The sequence below is a fragment of the Tenrec ecaudatus genome, chromosome 1, assembly GCF_050624435.1.
Source record: "Tenrec ecaudatus isolate mTenEca1 chromosome 1, mTenEca1.hap1, whole genome shotgun sequence".
Classification (NCBI taxonomy): Eukaryota; Metazoa; Chordata; class Mammalia; order Afrosoricida; family Tenrecidae; genus Tenrec; species Tenrec ecaudatus.
Genome location: NC_134530.1, coordinates 70025203 through 70050417, shown reverse-complemented (window position 1 = coordinate 70050417; position 25215 = coordinate 70025203). Strand labels below are relative to the sequence as shown.

General features: G+C 40.2%; 1 protein-coding gene across 1 annotated transcript in view; it reads left to right on the top strand.

Moving 5' to 3' along the window:
- The window catches only part of ZSWIM5 (zinc finger SWIM-type containing 5), a 179857-nt gene that overhangs the window by 118182 nt on the left and 36460 nt on the right, over nt 1–25215 (top strand). Inside the window, exons 3-4 of the mRNA XM_075555530.1 lie at nt 10651–10799; nt 12960–13110. Of these exons, the coding sequence (XP_075411645.1) occupies nt 10651–10799; nt 12960–13110 (300 nt within the window). The remainder of the gene's footprint in view (nt 1–10650; nt 10800–12959; nt 13111–25215) is intronic.

Below are 25215 nucleotides of genomic sequence, written 5' to 3'. Positions count from 1 at the left end.
GAAAAATCTATTTATGTCCAATTTAAGGAAAAAAGAATGCCGATTCAATTGAATATTCATGTAAAAAGGTTGAAACATAATTCCTACTTCCTACTACATGGAGAAATGGATTGTAGAGCTATATATGATAGGAAAACAAAGCTTATGGGTTATGAGAGAATATATTCAATGTGAGGTTGATTTGGCGACAGAAATAAAGGAGGAAAAGGCAGAAAATAGTTTCAGAGATTTATTTCAGAGCTCCCGGGCGAAATTCATGGACCTCTAACTCAGGTCTGGGTAAATCGCATGAAATCGCACGCCTGGGAGGGAGGTGAGGAGTTTTATAGTTCAGGTCTGGAGGAAGGGAGTAGCTGGAGGGTTTTCCACTGTAGCTTTGTTGTCTGCAGGCCCGGAGCTAAGCAACAGCATTCAAAGTTATGTGATTTCTTAAGTAAAAAGTGTGGTAAATTGAACTACGTTAAAATTAAGAACACCTGTTTATCAAAAGAAATATAAGAAGTCAAAAAGAAAGACAACACATAAATGAAAAGGGCTTGTATCATAAATCCATAAAGAATCCAAGCATATAGTAAAATGGACAACAGACTCAAATGTTCACTTGGAAAAACGGATATACAGATGATAATAAACATTAAAAAGTGCATTCGTATAATGAAATGCTATACAGAAAAGAAGATAAAGTATTGCTAAACACAACATGAATTAATCTTAAAGTCATAATACCGAGGGAAGGCAGACATAGAAGAATATATATTGTATGTATCCATTTATATACAATTCAAAAACAAATCCATGGTGTTAGAAGTCAGATGAGTCATTAGTTACCTTTGGCAAACAGGCAAGGAGACAGTATTTGAAAGGGGCCAAAAGAAACTTCTCAGATGCTAGTAGTAATGTTTCTTGACCATGGTGATATTTACACAGTCACAGTCATTTCATGTTAACTCTTCAAGCTATACATTTATGACCTGTGTACTTTTCAGAATTTATATTCTCATTTTTAAAAGCTTAATTTTAAAATGTTGCACAAAAACATGAAAAATTAATATGACAGCAAACTTAGGGCCAAAATAATTTTAAAACAAATCAACAGACAAGTTCTAGAAAAATGAAACCTACATAAACCATGTACAAACAGAAAACCTTAATGGCTTCATAATTTTAAAGAAATTAAAGCATAAGTTAAAAATGAAAACATTCGATCTGGACAGTTTTCTAGATCTCAACAGAATAGTATCTGGTATGATGAGCCCCTTTGGCTGGAAGATGAGCAGTCGTGGTTAGAAAGCTCTCAGAATGCATCGTGACTGTAGCAGTAGACTCCAGCACAGAGCATGCAGCCGACTCCACCAAACTCACGAAGATGGTGCAGGACCAAGCAACTTTTCATTCTGTCGTGCATGGGATCTCTGAGATGCCGCCGACTCAATGGCAGCTAACAAGCACTGTACGACATGAATTCATGCCAAGTAATTGTTGTACTCTGTCACGTTAAAATCCACTGGTTTGCCGTTCAGTGTGGCTTTGAGCTCTAAGAGATCTTGTCCAGACTATGTTCATCAGACCTCACTGTCTCCACCCATATAACCCCCAGAAAGTCCTTAATAAAAAAGTGTGGCCCAAAAAAGGAGGAACCCATTGGTCTGTCTTATACATTGAATCTTAATGATTTTTAAAAATAATATCACCCATAGAGTTATTCAGATCTTCCAAATGTGGACATATTTCATAATATAAAAATATTGCATTCCTTTACTATCATCACTGTACTATCAAAAAGGGTTTAAGAATAGGAAAACAGTCAAATTCACAGTGACAGATACGGGTTTTTAAAAATGTAGCTTTTGCTTGAAATTTCAACTTTTATCATTGGCAACTAATATTGTCTGTCAATTGTTTTCCTTGGAATGATAGACTCACTTAGTTCATTTTCAAGCCATTTTCCATATGCCCAGATATGAATTGCCATAATAATCTGTGAGTTATTCTCTCAAGTAAAAATGGTATTTCATGAAAAAAGAGACTACAACCACATACATGCTTTTCCTTAAGATAACATTTATATTTGAGTATGCATTCCACAAAAGTGCTTTGTACACATAGCAGAAGTACTTTATATATATTTCCTATTTTGCCACACAGATAATAGTAAGATTAACTTAAGGGCTGAGATTTAATGAAAGTAGCCATTTTTACTGCTTCATGAAGGACATTCACAAGTAAGAATGGCATTTTTCAAATTGGGAGCAAAGAAGTATACAGTGACTACTGGTACAGCCTAGTGCCTCTGCCTTGGTTCATACTAAGATACTCTAGTTTTATCCATCATTTCCTTTCCACTATCAGTACAGAAATCAACATAGTAAAAATGGGGAGCAAATAACATCTTAGTATTATATTACTCTGGAAATAGTTTTAACCTAATGTTCCTGTTAAGGAGTCTCCATGGATTCTATACCTTACAACTGTTGCCTTAACCTAATTAATAAAGTTTATCTTCGTGAAACAGCAACTCCTAATCTAAATGGGAAACATTATTCTCATCAAAAATCAAGAAGAAAGAAAGTTCCCATTATCATCACTTTTACTTAATTTAATTGCTCTGATAGTTAAATCAATTAGAGCATGTGTAAAACACATACCAGGCCTGGAAATATTCCGTTATGGCCTACAAAAACACGGGCAGCATACTCGTTGTGTAGCAACCAAATCTCTTATGCGTTAGATTTTTCCCTGAGTAGGAAGCAGTGTCCCAGTCCAGGTGGCAACTGACAGACATTCAACGTGGTAAAGTGATAAGCAGGGTGCTGTTGCTTATTAACTACTCAGGTCAAAATCTGAAGCTCAAGAGATTTGATCGCTCTGCAACATGTACACTTCCAGAGTTTCTGTCAGCCCATGACCATTTCAAATATATTCCGTCCTGGTGGATACACATGTATCCATGCATGGGTGCATTGCAATGGGTGTTTATACATGGCCTTTCTGACCGTGGTCTTGTAGTTCTGCCTTGATGATTTGCTAGGCCACAATCTTACAAAGGGATTGGACTATATACTATGTACATAAGGTATATAAAACCCTTACAGAGATTGGACAATTTATGCAAATAAGATAACTGACTTCCTAGGGATTGGTCAGTTCATGGTCTTGGTAGGAGGAATACACTTATAAAAGAGACAGTCCCACAGAGATTGTGGGACCCTTCAGTACCCTCAAGAAGAACCAGGAGCAGCACACACTCTTTGGTCCTAGGGCCCCTACACTGAGAACCTCCTGACACCCAGAAGACAGAGCTGTAACACTGGAGATGCTACAGACAGCAGTGACACAGGACTGCCAGACATGGAGGCAAGAGAGCTAAGCACTTTCAGACAGTAGGCTCCTGGTGGAGAGATGCCAGCAGGCACATGTTGGCAGAGCTAGGTTTGCCAACTCACAGGATGAGGAGCTGAGTGCCTTTGGGCAAGTGGCTTGCTGGTGGAATGAGGTGCTTCCTGGCACTAGACAGCAGAGTCAAAAGAACTGTAACACTTATCCCAGCATGGCAGAAACCAAACAGCAGGGACTGGTGGCCAAGGCCTAAATGAAGCTAGCCTGCGGCACAGCCAAGAAGGAGCTGAGAGCTGTCTTAGGAGTTGTTCCGATAGACACAACTGTTTCCCGTCTCCTGAGTTATTCTTCTTACTTCTAAATTCACCCTGATCCTGCATTGTACTTTTTACTTCCCTAATAAGCCTCATCATTGTGAGTATAGTCTGCAAGTTCTATGGGGCCATTGCAGTGAGTATCAAATCCACAAGAGAAATAGAGGTTGCTATGGGAAGGACAGCTGGTGCCAGAATTAGTTTTTAAAAAAAGGATGGAGAGTAAAGGTATATTTGACCTCCACCTCATAGGAATCAGCTCTGGGTTAATGTTTTTATCCCGCCTAAGTTTGAATGATGTCTGATGCGATTGCTACATTGCAACAGAGAGAAAAAGGACTAGAAGGAAATGCAACATGATGCATTTTTGACATGAAATAATCGGTGGATTTTATTTTCTTTGGCATTAGCGTATTTTCTAAAATAAGCATGCGTTATTTTTTTAATTGTGGGGGAAATGTACATAGCAATATGTACAAGATGCAAATGCCATCTCAACAATGTCTACATGTATTCCATGGCATTGGTTACGTTCTTTAAGCTCTCCCTTTCTAAATCATTCTACCACCATTTACCTAAACTCAGCATCCCGTAAGCAGAAACTTCCTTTCTCCCTTCTCTCCCATCTCTGGTAACCACTGATCAGCTTTCTCTGGTTTCTGTGTATGTACTTATTTCATATAAGTGAGATTATACAATATATATCTTTTTGCAATGGGCTTATTTTGATTATCATGATATTTTCATAGTTCATTCATGTATTAATATTCATCGGGCCTTCATTTCCCTTTATGACTGATAGTGGTCCATTGTGTGCTTATACCAAATTTTGATTATTCATCTGTTAATGGACATTTCAATTGTATCCACTTTTTGGCTGTTATCAGAAATGGGAACCCTGGTGATGTAGTAGATTACAAATTTGGCTGTTTATTTAAAGGTCACAGCCTACCTGTCACTTCACAAGAAAAAGATGAGGCTTTCCACCCACATAAAGATTTAAAGCCTTGGAAACCCACAGGGGCAGTCCTACTCTGCCCAATAAGGTTTTCCTGAGTTGGGATCAACTCAATGTCAATGAGTTTTGGATTTTTTGTGTGTGTTTTTTGTTTGTCTATTGTAAAAAAGTGCTGCAATGAACATTGATTTACAAAGTTTTTGTTTGAATTCTTGCCTTTGCTGCTTCTGGGTATGTACCCAGGATTGCAATTGTTGGGACTGCAAAAGTGGTGTGATGGAGACAGGTGATCTCTTTACCTTACAAGGGGGAAGATGGATCACAACAATCAACCACCCAAGGCTGATTCTTGTAAGGCAGAAGTTACACCTCCCTACCACCTCCTAACAATTCTGATATAACTGCTCCTCACAGGACTTTCTACTTATCTGCTGGGTTTAATCATTTATTGCAATAGCTACACAGAACTCAGAGACAATATCTGTTATAGAGTTTACTGGTGAAGTAACAGGTTACAATTTAGGATCAGAAAATATTCAGGGCATAGTTCTTCAATCCGGGAAGCCTCTTAGTGTTCCAAAGTACCACCCTCTCTTACCCTCAGCCTCTCTCACCCTTGACCTCTGTCCAGTCTGAGCAAATGTGCCAGAAGAACCCCACTCTACCAGTATGCCTCGGATCAAAGCTCCAGGATTGACATGCTCTAGCTTAGTGGGTTGGCAAACGTAACTCCTTGAAGTGCCTCAGAGGCACTTGACTCCACTCAGGTATTCAGCTTACTCACTCTATGAGCCAGGAAGCCCACCCCTCTTCCTGCAGCTCCTCACTGTCTGCCACCATCTCCTGTGCCATCGCTCTCTGTCTGGATCATGGAGGTTTTCGGTACAGGGAGTTCGGGTCCAAAGGACATGCTCTACCCATGGCTCTTTCTTAGTGGTCATTGGATCCCATTTATGCCTCTGGGGTAGCTCATTTTAAACCTAATAAGATGGAAAAGCTGACCTAATCAGCCTTTTGGTGAGTTATAAAACCATATGGTTATAAAACCCTATAAGAGAGATTTGTTGCACCACACTGGGTCACTAAATGAGGAAGAGATCATCTCTTTTTAAAAAAAATAGTGCTGGAAAAACGATATCCATTCACAGAAGAATGAAACAGCACTCATATCTCACACTGTCTACAAAATGAGCTCAAGGTGGATCAAAGACCTAAATTTAAAACTTAGAACTATAAATACCATCAACAGAAAAATAGGAACAAACTTCGTTTTAGAGCCCTAATATAGAACCTAAATACACTAGAAAACATTATTGGAAACAGAAACAGCAGAAGACAAACTAGATGACTGGGACCTCCCAAAAATTAGACACTTGAGTACATCAAAAGATTTCACGAAAAGAACAAATAGAGAACCCGTGGACATAGACTAGGAAAGTATTTTTGCCAATGACTATCAGGCAAGAAACTGATGTCTAAAAAATTATAGAAATCTTCAACAACAAAAAAGAGAGCCTGATTTAAAAATAGCAATAGGCTAGAAGGTAGACAGGTGTTTGGATAAAGGGGAAGATAACCTACTAGAGGAAAAGAGGCAAAAATAAGGGAGCAGGGCAAGTTATTTGGATATTTGATAAGTTGTTTAAATTGTTGGATGCAAAAATGATCTGATATATAAATGCTCACCTAATTCATAATAAAAATGTTTAGTTTTTAATGGGAAGAGGATATTAACAGACACTTAACCAAAGAAGACATATAAGCAGCAACAAAGAAATGCTTGTGATCATTAGCCATTAGAGAGATGCAAATCAAAACAATGAGGTTTCACATCACCCCAGCATTAATAGCAAAGTTCAAAGCACAGATAACTGGTAAGGTGTGAAGAGACTAGAACCTTCATACATTGGTAGTGGCTCATTTTTCAGCCAAACTATAGATATGCCTATAAAAAAAACAACACTATTGATAATGTACACACTTTATAATAATTGACCATTTGGGATCAAGGGGGCAGCATTTATCCAAGGAGTAAGTTCAGAATGGTTAGGAAAGGGGGAATGGAAACAGGTAGGAATATCACATAATATAAGTGATATTACATTATGAGAATTACCAACAATGAGATGAAACAAAATATAAATTATTGAGTGTAAAATTGGTTATTTGCACTGTAAACTGACACCTCTCCCACTCATTCCTTGATTCTTAAATATCACTTTTTAAGGGAAGTCCTCTTTGGTATTTCTTTCTATACCAGTTTATCTACCTGTGTGTTGATTGTTTTCTTCCTATAATGTCCCTTCTCTCAGTCTATATAATCTGTAGGAGTATAGACTATATCAGCTTTTTAAAAAAACATTTTATTAGGGGCTCATACAACTCATCACAATCCATACATATACATACATCAATTGTATAAAGCACATCTGCACATTCCCTGCCCCAATTATTCTCAAAGCATTTGCTCTCCACTTAAGCCCTTTGCATCAGGTCCTCTTTTTTTTTTTTTTTCCCTCCCTCCTCGTCCCCTCCTCCCTCATGTGCCCTTGGTAATTTATACATTGTTATTTTGTCATATCTTGCCCTATCCGGAGTCTCCCTTCCCCCCCTTCTCTGCCGTCCATCTCCCAGGGAGGAGGTCACATGTGGATCCTTGTAATCAGTTCCCCCTTTCCAACCCACTCACCCTCCACTCTCCCAGCATCGCCCCTCACACCCTTGGTCCTGAAGGTATCATCCGCCCTGGATTCCCTGTGCCTCCAGCCCTCATATGTATCAGTGTACAGCCTCTGCCCTATCCAGCCCTGCAAGGTAGAATTCGGATCATGGTAGTTGGGGGGGGGGGGCTGCTTTTTTGCCACAACATATCCAATATTTAGGCAACTCTGTGGCATAGTGTATATGAGTTGAGCTACTAAGGTTAGCAGCTTGAATCCACCAGCCACTCTAGGAGAAAGATGAGACTCTACTCCCATAAAGATTTACAGCCTCAGAGACCCTGGGGAGCAGCTCAACTCTCTCCTATAGGGTTGCTATAAGTCAGAATTAACTCCATGGCAATTCGTATGTTTTTATGTTATTTAATCCAGTATTTGATGCAGGTCCTGTACATCTTGTTGCTCTAAAAAATATTGACTGTATAAATGAAACGATACTTGGACCTATTGCCAATTTGTTCTTCCCAAATGACTATACCAACTCATATCTGAATGCCCCAAATACTGACATATTGCCTTACTCGGTGTCTCATTCACTAGCTCCACTGTACATCAGCAAATACTATGCACTTAGTTTCTTTTCTATCAAACTCATTTGAGGTTTTGAGTAAAATTTTAGTTAGTAATTTTGAGAATTACTATTGCTTGATTTATCCTAGTTTTATCCCAGTAATTTTAACTGTCTTGCATACAAACCAACCTCATTGTTGCTGAGTAAATCCTGACTCATAGCAAACCTATAGGACAGAATAGAACTTCCTATGAGGAGTCCGGTGTCACAGTGGTCAGAGCTCCCAGCTTCTAACCAAAAGATTGATGGTGCAAACCCACTAGCCACTCCAAAGGAGAAAGATGAGTCCATATGCATCCATAAAGATTTGTTGTTGTTGTTGTTAGGTACCATCAAGTTGATTACAACTCATAACAACTCTGTGTACAGCAACAAGAAACACTGCTGGTCTTATGTCATCCTCCCAAGCTCCCAGTGTTGCAGCCCCTGGATCAGTCAATTTCATTGAGGCTCTTTCTCTTTTTCACTGACCCTCTACCAGCAAGCATGATATCCTTCCCCAAGCAGTGCTTTCTCTTGATCTTAAAAAAAAAATAGCAACTCAAACTCATTGCTGTCAAGTCCATTCTGACACATAGCAACCCTATAGAACAGAGTAGAACTGCTCCTGTGCTTTTCTTAGCAGCTGGTAGAATTGAACTGTGGACCTTTGGGTTAGCCGCCCAATGTGTAATCCATTACACCACCAGGGCTCCTTTTTCCTCCTGATAACATGTTCAAAGTCTGTGAGATGAGTTGTTGGCATCCTCACTTCTAAAGAGCATTCTAGGTGTACTTCTTCCAAGACAACTTTGTTCATTATTCTGGTACTCTGTCGTATAGTCAGGATTCTTTGCCAGCACATAATTCAAATGCATCTCTTCTTTTGCAGATTTTTTTACTCATTAGCCACCTTTCCCATGAGGATGAGGCAATTGAAAACCCCATGGCTTGGGTCAGGCACACTTGGCCCACAAAGGGAGGGACATCTTTGCTCTTTGACCCTTTAAAGAGGTCTTTTGAAGATTTGCCCGGTGCAGTACATCATTTGATTTCTTGACTGCTGCTTCCATAGTGTTGATTTTGTATACAAATAGTCTTTGGCAACTTCAATATTTTCTCTTTATTCTGATTTTGCTTACTGGCCCAGATGTGAGGATTTTATTTTCTTTATATGGAGTTATAATCCAACATCAGGAGAAAGATGAGGCTTTCTACTCCCATAAAGAGTTACAATCTCATACTAGACAGCTCTACCCTGTCTTATAGAGTTGACATGATTCAGAACCGACTCAAGAGCAATGAGTTTGATTTTTGGATAATCCAATCCAAAGGTTGTCACCTGTGATCTTCAGAAGTAAGTGCTTCAAATCCTCTTCACGTTCAGCAACCAAGGTTATGACATCTGCATATTGCAGGTTGTTAATGAACCTTCCTTCATTCTTGGTTTTGGCTTCTTCATATAGGCCAGCTTCTCAGATTATTTGCTTAGCATACAGATTAAATTGTATTTCAATCTGACACAAACCTTTAGTGGTTTTTAACCAGTCAATATTTACTTCTCTTCTGTTTAAACAGCCTTTTGGTCTATGTACAGGTTCTGCATGAGCACAATTAAGTGTTCTAGAATTTTCATTCTTTGCAATGTTATCAATAGTTTTAATGAACCACACAGTTCAATGCCTTTGAATTGTCAACAGAACACAAGTAAACATCTTTCTGGTAGTCTCTGCTTTCAGCCAAGATTCATCTAACATCAACAATGATATCCCTCGTGATACATCCTCTTCTGAATCCAGCTTGAATTTCTGGCAGATCCCTGTTGGTGTACTGATGGAACTTTCTTTTCGTTATCTACAGTAAAATATTGCCTGGTGTGATATTAATGATATGTAATAATTTCTGTATTCCGCTGGATCACCCTTCTATTGAATGAGCACAAGTATAAATATCTTCCAGTTGACTGGCCAGATAGCTGTCTTCCACGTTTCTTGCCATAGTGAGTGTTTCCATTACTGCATTGTTTGCTGCAGCATCTCAGCTGGTATTAAGTCAATGCTGCAGTCTTATTTTTCACCAATACCTTCAGTGCAGCTTGGATATCTTCCTTCAATACCATTGAGTCTTAATTATCTGCTACTTCCTGAAATGGTTGAATATCAACCAATTATTTTTGGTAAGTGACTCTGTATATCCTTCCATCTTCTGTTAATGCTTCCTGCATCATTTAATATTTTGCCCATAGAATCTTTCAATATTGCAACTGAGGCTTAAATTTTTCTTCAGTTCTTTTAGTCAGAATGCTGAATGTGTTCTTCCTTTTTGTTTTCTAACTAGGTCTGTGCACGTGTCACTATAGTCCTTCACTTTGTCTTCTTGAGCTATCCTTTGAAATACTCTGTTCAATTCTTTTACTTCATCTTTTATTCCATTTGCTTTCAAGAACAAGTTTTCTGACATCCACTTTGATCTTTTCTTTTCAGCCTTCTTATTTTTAACAATTTTATTACAAATTATCTGAGTATTTCTTTTCTTTTTTAATGACATTTTGCTTAATGCAAAATGTTCTCTTTTTTGTAAAATGTTCTTGACGTCAGTCCACAAGGTCTTCAGGTCATTAGTATTCAATATGTCATTTATCTAGGACCACACAGTTGACAAAGCCCAGATTAAAACAGAATATGCATCTGTATTTGATTATACTCACAAGTGTCCCTTTTGGTGTGTCATGTGAACTCAAGTGATTCATGTCACTGCTCACGTTCTTCACAGGGGCCCCTGACCCCACAGCTGGGGCCAGCATTGATGATGAGAACTGTTGGCATTTGGATGAAGAACAGGTGAAGGAACAAGTGAAACTCTTTCTTTCCCAGGGCGGTTACTATGGCTCTGGAAAGCAACTCAACTCAATGTTTGCCAAGGTAAGATATGAAGAGAGAAGGTGTTTGTTTTCTTTTTAACTTTATTAAGTAAGCTGAGGAGCCCTGGTGGCTTAGTGGGTTATGTGTTGGGCTGCTAACTGCAAGATTACCAGTTCAAAACCACCAGCTCTTCCATGGGGTGGGGCGGGGGGGTGATGGGGAATGAGGCTTTCTACTCCCATAAAGAGTTACAATGTTGGAAACCCACAGGGGCAGTTCTACTCTATATATTGGGGTATTACAGTCTGAATAAATACTCATTTATTCTCATTCCCCATTCCCCAACCTCCCCTGCCCTACTCCTAGGTAATTACTAATCTAGTTACCTATCCTGGATCTCAGATACAAAAAATCATACAAAACAAGAAACAAACAAAATTATTAAACAGGAAAACCTCAATCAAAAAGAGTATTTGATGTCATTAAAGTTTTTTTGTTTTGCTTTTTTTCATTGTTGTAAAGTAAGCTGGGCTTGCCACTCTGGTTTCATGCAGTGTAACCAACTCACTTGACATAGTTGTTATAAGTACTTGAAACCTAGTGGGAGGGCTAATCTGAGCAATCTGACTGGGTTGCATCCAGCATCCCCTACTAACTCACCTAGGGGGTTGTGTTCTTTCTGCTCCATTCTGTAAATACGTTAGCATAGTGTGGTTGGGATGTTAGTAAGGACGCTGCTGTGCTTTGACCTTAGAGACTACTGTCTCAACAGTGTCCCTGATGAGACTAGCCAGCTTTTTTTTTAGTTAAAAAAATAGTTTGATTAGCATGTAACTCACATATAATATAATGTAATAATTCAGTCATATTAAGAGTTATGCAATCCTCACCACAATCAATTTCAGAAATTTTTCTTCTGATACTCATTGGGGTTTTTTTCGATCAATTATTGGTGTTTTATTTTCATTCTCACTGCCATTGAGTAGAGTCCAATTCACGGTGACCCTACAGGACTCAGACGAACTGCCCTTATGGTTTTCTGAGGATCCAAATTGTCATAGAAGGAAAAAGTCCTCTTTTTCCCCACGGAGTGTCAGGTAGTTTCCAGTTGCCGACCTTAAGGTTAGCAGCCCAACCCCAAACCCTCCAGGGCTCCTTCTAATGATGACTGTGAAGCTTTTCTTACTCCCTTTTCTTCTACATTATCATTTGGCATCTTCTGGGAGGGGGGGGGCAGTGCCTTCTTGTATCCCTTATGTATTAATGCAATATTTTTTACTCACTGAATTATGACCAGAGGGATCTTGTTTAAGTTGGCCGTGTCCTTTTGAAACGTCCCATCAATTTCTGTGATGCAGTGGGTTAAACATTGGGCTGCTGCTGATACTCATTTTGCCCACCATTTTCCTTCAACCTCCCCTATCCTGCTCCTAGGTAATTATTAATCCAATTACTGCCTCTATGTCCTGGATCTCATATACAAAAAGTCATACAAAACAAAAAACAATGACAAAACAGAAAAAAAACCTCAACCAAAAGGAAAGCAGAAAATATTAAAAACTGAAACAACTTTAAAGTGGGTCACAGGGAGTTCCAGTGATACTTTACAGTGCTGTTTGATAGCAAGGCTCTTCACATCCCTGGACTAGAATCCGAGGGAGTCACCAGAACCCTAATCCACGTGGAGACCCTGCAAATGAATGATGGGCTTCCACTGTCATCCAAGTAGCCGTCTGCAAACTAGCTGTTCACAATTTCAGCTCTCAGGCCATTCCCTCCTTTGGATTTGGATTTTATTTACATCATCTTTGGATCATGCAGGCTAATGGGCTTCTTCCATGCAGATTTAGTTGGCGCCTCACTTAGATGGCTGCTTGTGTTAAAACAAGACTTTAAGACCCCAGATGCTATTCTTTCTGATAGCCAGGCACCATCTGATTTCTTCACTACACTTTGCTATAACACCCAGATCTTCATTGATCTCTGCATGAGGGCAAGTATCTAGTCGGGCAATATCATAAGAACTAAGTTTTCTTGTGTTAGGGCTGTGATTAAGACAAGAGGCTTTCTTGATACATGCAGGGAACTTGCTTATAGATCCAGAGGCCCACTTTCTGACCTTTTGGCTATATTGTGCTTTGATACTTTGTCTTCTCCTTCATTCTCCTTATATAATTTTATGATGTGCTGTCTTTTTTTATTCCCCCTCCTATGTGTCAGGTTCGAGAGATGCTACGAATGAGAGATTCCAATGGAGCCAGGATGTTGACGCTTATAACTGAGCAGTTTATGGCTGACCCACGTCTCACACTCTGGAGGCAGCAAGGAACAAGCATGACAGACAAGTGCAGACAACTCTGGGATGAGTTAGGTTAGTCCTCTAGTTATGTCTTACCAGTTTGTCCTCTGGCAACAGTGTTGATGGGTATTTTAAATGAATAATTTCTTTTATAATTATTAGTATACAGTTGGTTCATATGAGGCATAGGTTAAATTTTTCCTAGATATCCAACTTTTTAAAACTACTTTGCTGTACCACTCCATTACGTGTAGCATCAACTCCGCTTCCCCTCAATATTCTTCTGGGCTTTGGGTTCCATAACTTGCTTGAATGTCTCATAGAATTCACCAAATGTATTTACAGTTCAGTGGTTTACTAGGGAAATATCAGGGTACAACTCAGGGTATACTTCTTGATCAGGACCATTTATTCATCCCTACTGCTGTTGGACTCAGCTCTGGGCTTTTTCTGGCAAGTGTTACAACTCTAAGCTCCACAAATCAGCAAGCCCCACACAGCTGTCTCCTGGTTCCTGCCATTATGTATCTCTATCATTCTTGCTACTAATGTGCCACTATCTCTCACTGTCTTTATTTCCACCCATTTTATATAACAAATGGTTCATTACCCATTCCAGTTCCTTTGCTTCAAATGGTCCCAGGTGGGACTTCCCACCATTAAATTCTTCCTTACTGGGATGAATACAAAAGACTTGGTTCAGCCTCTTTAACATGGGGAATCAGCGGGAGTTTCCACTGATCCACACCCAGCCTCTGGTAATACTGCCTTAGAACCTTTTTCACAATTCCATCAGTCACCACTATATCCATGCCATTTCTTGGTCCATCAGTCTCCTCTATATTCATCTCATTTCTTAGTGTGCTTTTGAAAGTCTATGTCCTGCTGGAGTAAGTTTTTTCTCATTTCTTCTTCCTGTTCTATGAATCACCCTTATGATTCTTGCATCTGTAAGAACCAGGCAGGGAAGCTGTGTGAACAGATCCAACAGGGTTTCTCAGATGGTTACTTTGTTTCCCAGTAGCAAGGTTATTACATGGAGTGCCCCTGTAGAAGGACCCCCTTGATCACCATCTCTATCATGGAGAAGGATAATTTCCCTTCTCAGGGTAAACAAATGTCACCACAGATTTTATCTAGTCTCCCACGCTGGCCATCCCCTCCGGATTAACCTGCTGATTCATGACAATTCTAAGTGAGCTGTGGTTCTTGCATAAACCCAAAATTATTTTTCCATTCTGCCCCATTCAAAACTAAAGACACTGTCCCTAAATGAATTGCTGATGACACCAGTCTACAGATTTAAGCAAGTCCTTTCTACCATACCCACTGATTTGAATAGTTTATTGGTTTTCCCTGTTCCTTTCTCAGACTGCCTTCTTCATGATCAGTAGCCATAGGGATATTTCTGAATGGTTCTGACATGATTTTCCTTTCTAGGTCAGTCCTAAGGCTCGTGGTTGTAGCTCCACCAGACTGAATCAGGACTTAGCTCAGTGCTACAATCCACCTCTACATTATTTTATCTCTGCTTCAGCTATTACTGATAACAGCAACCAAGGAATTAGATAGCTTACCTTTTCCTTATCATTCTATGGGTTTTTTGTGCATCCAATTAGCTGTGTTTTCAGGAGTAGATCCACCAGTCCTATTTCCTGTTCTAAGCATAGCTTCCACCTTAGGTAACTGATTCCAGGATAAGAACTGCTTCATTTTTTTATCTCATCAAGAAACCAAACTTCCTCATTTTCATGTTTATCCTCCTTTTTTCCAAAACCATGTATTCCCATGGGTCTGGCCACTGCATCAAATCTCACCAAGTGAATGATTTCTTTGATAAGAATCAACACAAAGCTGGTTCCTATGAGGTTAAAGATATCACAGTTGTCTAGCCATGCCGTCATTTCTAATTTCAACTATTCTCTCCCACCTCAGTGCTCCTCCTTCAGTTTGGGGGTTCAGGAATTCACTTCAATGTCTCACAGAACTCACAGCCCATATTTAGAGTTAAGTGATGTATTAGGGGCGTAAGAGGTGCCACTCAAGGTCAGGAATGATGCAAAAGTAATAGGAACAACTCAGGATACAATTCTTGATCCGGACATATTCTTTTTTTCCCCTTGAATCATTTTATTGGGGCTTGTACGACTCCTATCACAATCCATACATACATACATGGTGTCAAGCACATTTGTACATTTGTTTCCATCATCATTCTCAAAACATTTGCCTTCTACTTGAACCCTTGGTATCAGCTCCTCATTTCCCCCCCTTTCCCTACCCGCCCCCCATGTTCTTGTTATAGCTCCTGGTCTGTCAGTCAGCAAGCCCACGGCAGACCATATTGGGCTGCGCTCCTGGTTCCTGTTCTCTCTCACAGCTTTCACTCGTGCTGCTGCTGTGCTTCTGTGCCTCACTGTCTTCATGTTACAGCACCCCTCTCACCCTGTCTCCCTGTACAACTACAGGACGACAAAACGGACCCATATTGGGGTTCCATACACTTATGGAATGGCCGTATCCCCACCAGCTGGTAGAAAAGTTAGAAAAGTCACCCAAAGTAGTTCTCAACTCGCTTGTTTTGTTTCCACAGCTTCCTGCAGGTACTCCATAGCAGCCTTGCTAAGTGATGACCCCGTCCTTTGACTTCTGTTGCATGGCACCAGCCTACTCCCTAAATACTTAGCCTGCCCTTTGTCACATCCCCAAGTCTGGTCTTCTGTGTCACCTCTAGCCAGATCTCCTAGGCATAGGGCAGTTCCTAAGATAAAGGCTTGGCCTCATGCTCTTCTTTGTATTTCCATGAGAACTTTTTCTTTTTTAAATATTGTAGCTTCAGAGGCAATAACTTTCACATCTCAACTTCAACCTTTTTACAGTAATCTGAGCTCCAGTTTATTAGCAGCTGCCCATTGATCATTTCTATTTAAGCACTAGCTGATTGCCTCAAGCTTGAGAAACCCGCCAGAGCACTTGGGCCGCCCTTATCAGAAAGGTCCCTGTGATGATGTGATACAGTGGCACCATCATTCCTTATCTACCACACTTCCTGTGAAGGGCTTTGTCTTTCATTCCCTGTAGCCAGTCACCCACTTCATTCGATTCCTCGACCTTCCAAATGAAATTTAATATCTTCTCCCCTTTTTATTTCTAATCAATACTGGCCTGGTCCTGAATGACATCTCTATGCTAAATTTTCCTCCTTAGGTAGTGCTCCTGGATCACTTTTCTATACCATTCCCCTGCTCCACGGACAGTTTTGCAATGCTAATCTTCAACTCCTCTCCTTGTTTTCAGGATCTTTTATCTCCTGAAATCCTCATGGCCCCTTAACCACAGGGCAGCACTACCAAACTGCTAGCTTCTCCTCAGGAGAAAGACCAGGCTTTGTACTCCTGTAAAGAGTTGCAGTGTTGGAAACCCTCGGGAGCAGCTCTGTCTTTCCCTAATAGGGCTGCTATGAGTCAGAATCGACATGATGGCAGTGAGTTTGGGGTTTTTTAAGAAAAGTTCTAGTATGGCAGCCTCCTGTATACTCATACATCTCTTGTCCCACACAGCATCATCAAACTTTAGTTGCATGTAATTACTCTCCTCTGACTCTTAGGCCTGGTGGTCCTGCGGGCTAGGCAATGAGCTCCTAAATACAAGGTCAGCAGATCAAACCTATACACCACTTCGAGGGAGGAAGCTGAAGTTTTGTGCTTTCCTAAAGTTTTACCATCCTAGAAACGCTGTCTGTGGTTGCAGTGAATAGGAATTGACTCCAAGGGGGTGGGGTCTGCATCTCAGGCAGCTCCTTGTGTCTTCTGCTACTTTTACTTTATTTTTTAATACAAAATATCACAAGAGATATCTACAGTTTGGGTGATATCTACAGTTTTAGTGAGTTCTCCTAGACTGAGCCTCTGAAGCATTTGCTTGCAGACTTTGAACTGAAAGAAAGCCTGGGGATGAAGCTGAGTGAGTTAGGGACTATAGTTAGTTACTCTGAGGCTGGTATACTGCACTTTTTATTTGTGTACTGAGGCTTTTTTGTTTTTACATCATGTGGGACAGTAATGAGACAAAATTTACTCAAGAGCAGTGAGTTTGAGTAGGGGACAGTTATGCTTTGAAACCTTTATTCATGTATAGCTCCATTATTGAGTGTTATATGCCAGTCTGTGTTAAAGATTGTACTTACACCATTTCATTTAATTCTCCTTAACAACCCTGTGAGGTAACTATGTGCCTATCGCAAAGAGATAGGCATCTCTGATTACTTCTAGATAAGGAATAAAATAAAGGATTATGGAAAGCTGCCTCTGCAGTGACGTAATCATGCCATCTGAAGGACAGGAATGTCCTGCTAATCCTAGTGTCCAGCAACTGGTCAAACCCATCAGGACCTGATTACGACGTTGCCTGACACAAAGCGTGGCAACTTGGGTACAAGGAACTAGGCCGTCCTCTGAAGGAATGAAATGTTTAAAAACAGCTCCCTGCCATCGAGTTGATTCCAACTCATTGTGACCCTATAAGATGGGGTGGCATGGCCCCCATGAGTTTCCAAGACTGACTCATCACCACAGTAGAAAGCCTCATCTTTCTTCCCCTAGTTGTTTAAAACTGCTGACCTTGAAGTTAGTTAGCAGTCCAGCTGTAAGCACTACACCAGCAGGGCTCCTAACAAGATGTTAGTGCTCTCATATTTTAGGTGAGAATACTGAGTTCAGGAAAGTTAAATATTTTGTTCAAGGTCACACATGCCTCTGACACTGGAACCTCCATCTGCCTATAACTCCAACTCCAGTATCTCTCTTGATTCTATCTTGTTATGCACTTTCTTTTTCAAAGTGCATGTTTCCTTCTAAAATTGTATTTAACCAATGCATATTAACAATTTTATTATATATTTCACAAATCATACAATTCAATAGTTAGTCAACGTAAGAAGAGTCATACAATTATCACCACAATTTCAGAACAAAGTACATCTTTTTAAATTTTTTGAAATTAGTTATCTCCTAATTTTTTTTTTTAGTTTGGAATTTATTTATTTTTAAATGAGCATCTTATTACTAACCAAGACCCATCGTTTCATTTAGGGGTTCCTCTTGGGGCGATTCTAAAATTTTCTCCTCCGACAGGCCCCGTCTTCGGTGCATGAAGGCAGTCGTCAATGGGGCCCTGGTGACACGGTGTGTTAAACGCTGGGCTGCTAACCTCAAGGCTGCAGGTTTGAGCTACCAGCCACTCTGAGAGAAAAAAGTTTGGCTACTGACTCCCGTGAAGATCTGTAATCTCTGAAGCCCAGAGAGTTCCTTTGTTCATCTGTTCGGTTTGTCATCTGAATAGTGTGCAGTGACATCATGGAAAAGCTTGTAGTCGTGAGAATCAGCCTCCGGTGACATGGTGACACGCGTGAGCACAAGCGGTTGGGGGGAAGTGGTGGACTTGCGGGGCGTGGTGTTGCCACGACCTTCCATCTGTGAAACACACAGCCTCCTCCAATAAAGCGAAACTTGTAGTTTCTGTGTGTTTGAACGAGGGAGCCTTTTGCTCCTGTCTTTTTTTTTTCCTTTTTTTTTAAATTAATAAATATTTTATTGGGGCTCATACAACTTTTATCACAATCCATACATACATCAATTGAGCAAAGCACCCTTATACATTTGTTGCCCTCGTCATTCTTTTTTTTTTTTTTACATTTTATTAGGGACTCACACAACTCTTATCACAATCCATATATACACATACATCAATTGTATAAAGCACATCCGCACATTCCCTGCCCCAATCATTCTCAAAGCATTCGCTCTCCACTTAAGCCCTTTGCATCAGGTGCATCAGGTCCTCTTTTTTTTTTTCCCTCCCTCCGTTATCTCCTAATTTTGAAATTCATAAACAGAGCTGTCTCCTAGTGCTTTTAAAGCTCTTGTCATATACTTGAGTTCATTATGAAAACCTCTTGCTTCTATGACATTTTCATATCCAAGAAATTGCTTTATCAACCTTCTAAGAAATCGTCAGCATACTGCTAAGACAGTCATTTTCAAACTTTAGCATGTCTCAGAATCACATGAAGCAATCCGTAAACAGCTTTCTGGGCCCCATCTTCAGAGTGTCTGACTTAGTAAATTTGAATTGGAGTCTGAGAATTTGCATTTCTAACAAATTCCCAGCTGATGCTCCTGACCCAGAGCACACACTTTGAAAAACACTGCACTGAGGAAAACCTTACTGGGCCAGACAGTAGAACATAGTGTATTTATCCTTCCCCTAACTACTCCAAGGACTCTGTACTGACCACAGGGCCTGCTGACCTGACAAGGGGTTGGGCAGAGTTTATAGGAACTGAGTGGATCCAGCTTGTTGCGTTCAGTTCCTCAGGTAGGTAAAATAAAGCCATTCAAACATGAAGTTCCTTATCTCCCTACCTACACATCTGTCAGCCTATATGTTTTGCTTTCTTATCTGTTACAGTCTATTGTATTTTGTATGAAAGTTCCCATGAAAGGCCAGTCTTTTCAGGATTTGTTCTGAATTCGATCCCATCTTGTTTTCTTAGGAGCTTTGCTCCTGTAATTATCTCCTTTATTCGGCATCACTAAGTTCTTACTTTCTACTGGATCATTTTCATCGGCATGCAAACGAGCTCTAATATCTTCCATCTTAAAACCAAAAAAGTTCCTCTGACACTGTCACTCCCTCCAATTATTATCAGCTGTTACCCAATTTCCAGCACCCCTTCAAAGAAACACTTATTTCCAAAGTTAGGGGAAGTCACTCTTTCCATTTGATCAATTCCACTCTCTCTTGAGCCTACTCCAATTATGATTCCATTGCTTATTGCTACCACTCTGCAGAAATAACTCAGAATCACCGGTGATTTCAGTGTTGCCAAATATAATGCCACTCCTTAGTTCTCATCTTACTTAACCTCTTAGCAATTTTCAGTACAAATTAGTCATGCTCTTCTTGAAACTTACTCTGCTCTTGGTTTCCATAATCCCACACCCTCTTGATTTTCCTCCTAAACTCTGTGCTTCTTTCTCTCAGCGTCCTTTCCAGGTTCCTCATATTGAGTCCCTAAAGTACTCTCTTTCTGTCTGTATCCTCTACCTGAAGTGATTATGTTCCACCTCAGGCCTTTAAATGCCGTTCTGATGCAAGTCTGTCACATTCATGTATCTAGCGCTGGCCGTTCTCCTTAGCTCCAGCCTCAGTGTCTAGCTGGCTACCACTTGAAAGAAATGTCTCAAAGCGAGCTTGGCTATCACAAACTCTTAATTTCCAAACCCAAACCTGACCCCCCTTTATGGTCTCAATTTCAGTATACAAATATCTGCTGCTCAGGAAGGAAATTGGAACACTTATGGATTCCCATTTCCTATATCCAATCCAAGAAGAGCCCTGGTGGTATAGTTGTTACGCATTGGGCTGCTGACTGCAAAGCCAGCAGTTTGAAACCACCAGCCATTCTGTGGAAGAAAGAGGGGGCATTTTTTCTCCCGTAAAGACTTAGAGTCTCGGAGACTCCCAGAAGCAGTTCTCCCCTGTCCTGTAGGGTCGCTGTGAGTCAGCATCAACTCAACGGCAGTGAGTTTGGTGTGTTATATCCAATCCAAAGGAGCCCTGGTAGCACTGTGGGGTAGATAATAGGACTTCTAACCACATGGTCAACAAGGTGAAGGTCTGCAGGAAAAAAGATGACGTTGTGTGCTCCCATGAAGCAGTGCTTCTCCACCTTCCTCAGGCCGCGACCCTTCATACAGTTCCTCATGTTGTGGCGACCCCCCAACCATAAAATTATTTTAGTTGCTACTGCATAACTGTAATTTTGCTACTGTTATGAATCAGGCGGGCCCTGTGAAAGGGTCATTAGACCCCTGAAGGTGTCACAACCCACAAGTTGAGAACCGCTGCCATAAAGAGTTGCAGTCCCAGAAATTCTAAATTGGGTTGCTATGAATTGGAATCCACTACTCTGCCCTATAGATACAGTTGCTATGAGTCAAAATCAACTGAACAGCAATGGATTTGGTTTAGTTTTGAAAGGGACCCTAGTGAGGAGCCCTAATTGCTCAGCGGTTAGAATGCTTGGCTGCTAATTCAAAAGTTGGCACTCCACCAGAGAAACGTGGTAGTCTGCTCCTGTAAAGGCTGTTGTTAGGTGCTGTCAACCATCAAGCCAATTATGACTCAAAGCAGCCCTACCTGCAGCAGAATGAAGCACACGGTCAGCTCCCGTGCCTTCCTCACAGTTGTTTTGTTTGAGCCCCTTATTTCAACCACTGGGTCAGTCCATCTCGATAAGAGTCTTCTTTTTTAGGTTGACCCCCTACTTGACCAAGCATTATATCCTTTTCCATGAGCTGGTCTCTTCTGATAACTTGTTCAAAGTGTATGAGACAGAGTCTCACCATCCTCACTTCCAAGGAACCTTGTGGTTCTGCTTCTTCCAAGAAAGATTGGCTTCTCCTGACAGGCTACAGCACTTTCAATATTCTTCACCACCATCATACTGCAAACGCATCAGTTCTTCTCTAGTATTTCTTATTCATTCCCCAGTTTTTGCATGCATAGAAGGTGATTGAAAATACCATGGTGTATGTCGTGCATACCTTAGTCCTCAAAGTGACATATTTGTACTTTAACACTTTAAAAAGAGGACTTTTGTAGCAGATCTGCCCAATGCAATATGCCATCCAACTACATTAAAATCTTTGGCAACTTCAGTCATTTCTCCATTTATCATGATGCTTTTTATTGATCCAGTGGTGAGGGTTTTTTCTCTTTACATTGAGATGTAATCTGTCCTGAAGGCTATAGTCTTTGATCTTCATCAGAAAGTCCTTTAAGTCTTCTTTGTTGCCAGCAAGCAAATTGTGTCATCTGCATATCACAGTTTATGCAGATAAGTTTCCTCCAACTCTGATGCCTCCTCTTTCTTCTTCAGATAGTGTAGGATCTCAGAGCATTTGCTCTGCATACATATTGAAAATTATGGTCAAAGGATACAACCCTGACAAAAACATTTCCTGATTTTAAAACGCTCATTATCCCCTTATTCTGTTTAATGACTTCTTTTTTAAAAATACTTTTATTGGGGGCTCTTACATCTCTCATCACAATCCATACATTCATCCAGTGCGTCAAGCACATTTGCACATATGCCGCCATCATCATTTTCAAAGCATTCTCTTCTCACTTGAGCCCGATATCAGTTCCCCATTTCTTTCCCCTCCCTCTCTCATCCGCCCTCCCTCACAAACCCTTGATAAGTTATAGATTATTTTTCCATATCTTATATCATCCTCCATCGCCCCTCACCTACTTTTCCATCATTTATCCCCCTGGGAGGGGGTCTAGATTGATCCTTGTGATCAGTGCCCCATTTCTCCCCCCACTCTCCTCTAATGCTCCTGGTAGCCCTACTCTCCTGTTGGCTTGAGTGGTTTATCTATCCTGGATTTCCTGTGTTGCGGGCTCTTAGAATGATGACTTCTTAATCTAGGTACAGGTGCTCCATAAACAGACTTAAGTGTTCTGGAACCCTGTGGAACAGTGCTGGCCATAGTTTGCTATGATCCCCACAGTGAGATGCCTTTGCATAGTCTACATAGCACAGGTAAGCATCATTCTGGTACATTCTCTGCTTTTAGCAAAGATCCATCTGAGATCAGCAGTGATGTCCCTCATTCCACGTCCTCTTGAACTCAATCCAGCTTGAATTTCAGTTAGCTCCCTGTCAATTCAGTTTTTTAATTATCTTAAGCAAACCTTTACTCGCATGTGATATTAATGATAATTTCCACATTTTGCTGGGTCGCCTTTCTTTGGAGTGAACACAAATATGGATCTCTTTCCGTGGGTTGGTACCTGCCAATTTCTTGGCATAGACACATGAGCATTCTAGCACTGCCTCATTTTTTGTTTCATTATGTATTTCATCAATTTCCTGAATCTTGTATTCCTGAATCTAGTGCCTTCAGTGCAACATCTTCCTTCAGTACCGTCAGTTCTTGATCGGATGCTATCTCTTGAATGGTTGAATATTGAACGGTTCATTTTGGTACAGTAATTCCTGGTATTCATTCCATCTTCTTTTGATGCTGCCTACATCATTGGATAGCATTCAATATTGCAACTAAAGACTTGAAATTTTTCTTCAGTTCTTTCAGCTTGAGAAATGCTGAGTCTTTTTTCTTCTAGTATTCAATTCCAGGTCTTCTCACATTTCACTAGAATACCTTGTCTTCACCAGCTGCCCATTGAAATTTTCTGTTCAACTCATTTTTTCAATTTGGTTTAGTTAATCTATGAGCAAGAACAAGTTTCAGAGACTCTTCTAACATTCATTTTCATCTTTTCCTTTTTCCTGTCTTTTTAATATCTTCTACTTTCTTTATATTTCAGTTTTTGTTTCTCTCATGTTTGTTATTCTTTTTTTAAATCATTTTATTGAGGGCTCATACAACTCTTATCAAAATCCATACATCTATCCATTATATGTCAAGCACATTTGTACATTTGTTTTCCTCATCGTTATTACAACATTTGCATTCTACTTGAGCCCTTGGTATCTGCTCAGTTTTCCCTCCCTCCCTGCTTCCCCCTCCCCCATGAACCCTTGATCATTTATAAATTATTATTTTGTCATGTCTTACACCGTCTGATGTCTCCCTTCACCCACTTCTCCACTGTCCGTCACCCAGGGAGGAGGTTATACATAGATATGTTATTATTCTTGATGTCATTTCACAACTCCTCTTGCCTCAGTCATTAGTATACAATGTGTAAAAACTGTTCTCAAATTGGTCCCTAAACTCAGATCATAAATTTAAGGTCATTTTCAGCTCTGACAAACTTGTTTTAATTTTCTTGAGTTTCAACTTGAACATGAGTAATTGATGGTCTGTTCCACAGTCAACCATGGCTGCTGTGGAATTTTGGATGCTGACACTGATCTTCTCCATCATCTCTTCCCACAAATGTCACCCATTTGATTCCTGCACATCAACATGTATTGTTGCCATTTATGTTGTTTGCAATGATTGTCATTGGTCTTGCAATAATCTGTCATGATCTTTAGTGTCATTTCTATCACTAAGACCTTATTTTGTAACTACTGAGCCCTCTTTGTTTTCAACTTTCACATTCTAACCACCAATAAATCTTGATTGCATGTTTGATAAATTTCAAACTGAAGTAGTTAGAATTACGCAGTCTCCTCATCGTTGGCTTTGTGGTTGATGAGTGAAAATGACTAAAAGTCTTACTAACTGGTCTTTCTTGTCATATGGATGTTATTCCTAGTACAGAAGCATTTTACTTCAAAAAGATCTTGATATTTTCTTTTATATAGTAAATCTGATGCCATTCTTCTTGGGTTTCTTATTTCTAGTGTAGTAAATCATTTGATTATCTGATTCACAAAGTCCAATAGAATTACATTCCTGTTCATTAATACCTGATAGCCATATTTAAGCATTTCATTTCATTTTTGATGACTTCCAGTGTTGCTAGGTTCATACTTTATCAGTTTGTTATACTGTGGTGGCGTGTGTGTTGCTGTGATTCTGAAAGCTCTGTCGCTGGCATTTCAAATGTCAGCAGAGTCATCCAAGGTGAACAAGTTTCAGCAGAGCTTCAAGACTAAGAACAACTACAAAAAGGAATAGGCTGTCTACTTCTGAGGAAATAGCCACTGACCTTATAAGTAACAGCACAACTTTGTCAAATACTGAAAACCTCCTGAATAGCCATGAAACAGTGTCATATATCATGCCGGAAGATGAGTTCCTGTGGTCAGAAGGCACTCAAAATAATTACGGAGGGAGCCTTCACAAAACAGAGTCAACTTTTTGTCATTGTTTTATTGTATATTGTTGCTTGGTTTTGCTCTGTCTTGTTTTTGTGCATGTTATTATCTCTGCAGGTCTGTCTAAATAAGATAGGCTGGATGAACAATCTGGAGGAGAAAACAATGGAACCGACAGTTCCCGGGTGACATGGGAGAGGGGAAGTGGGGGGAAAGGTAGTGGTGTTAACAAACCCAGGGACAAGGGAACAACAAGTGATCCAAATCTGTGGTGAGAATGGTGTAGGAGGCCTGGTAGGGCGAGATCAAGGGTAATGTCGCCAAGAGGAATTACTGAAACCCAAATGAAGACTGAGCATAGTAGTGAG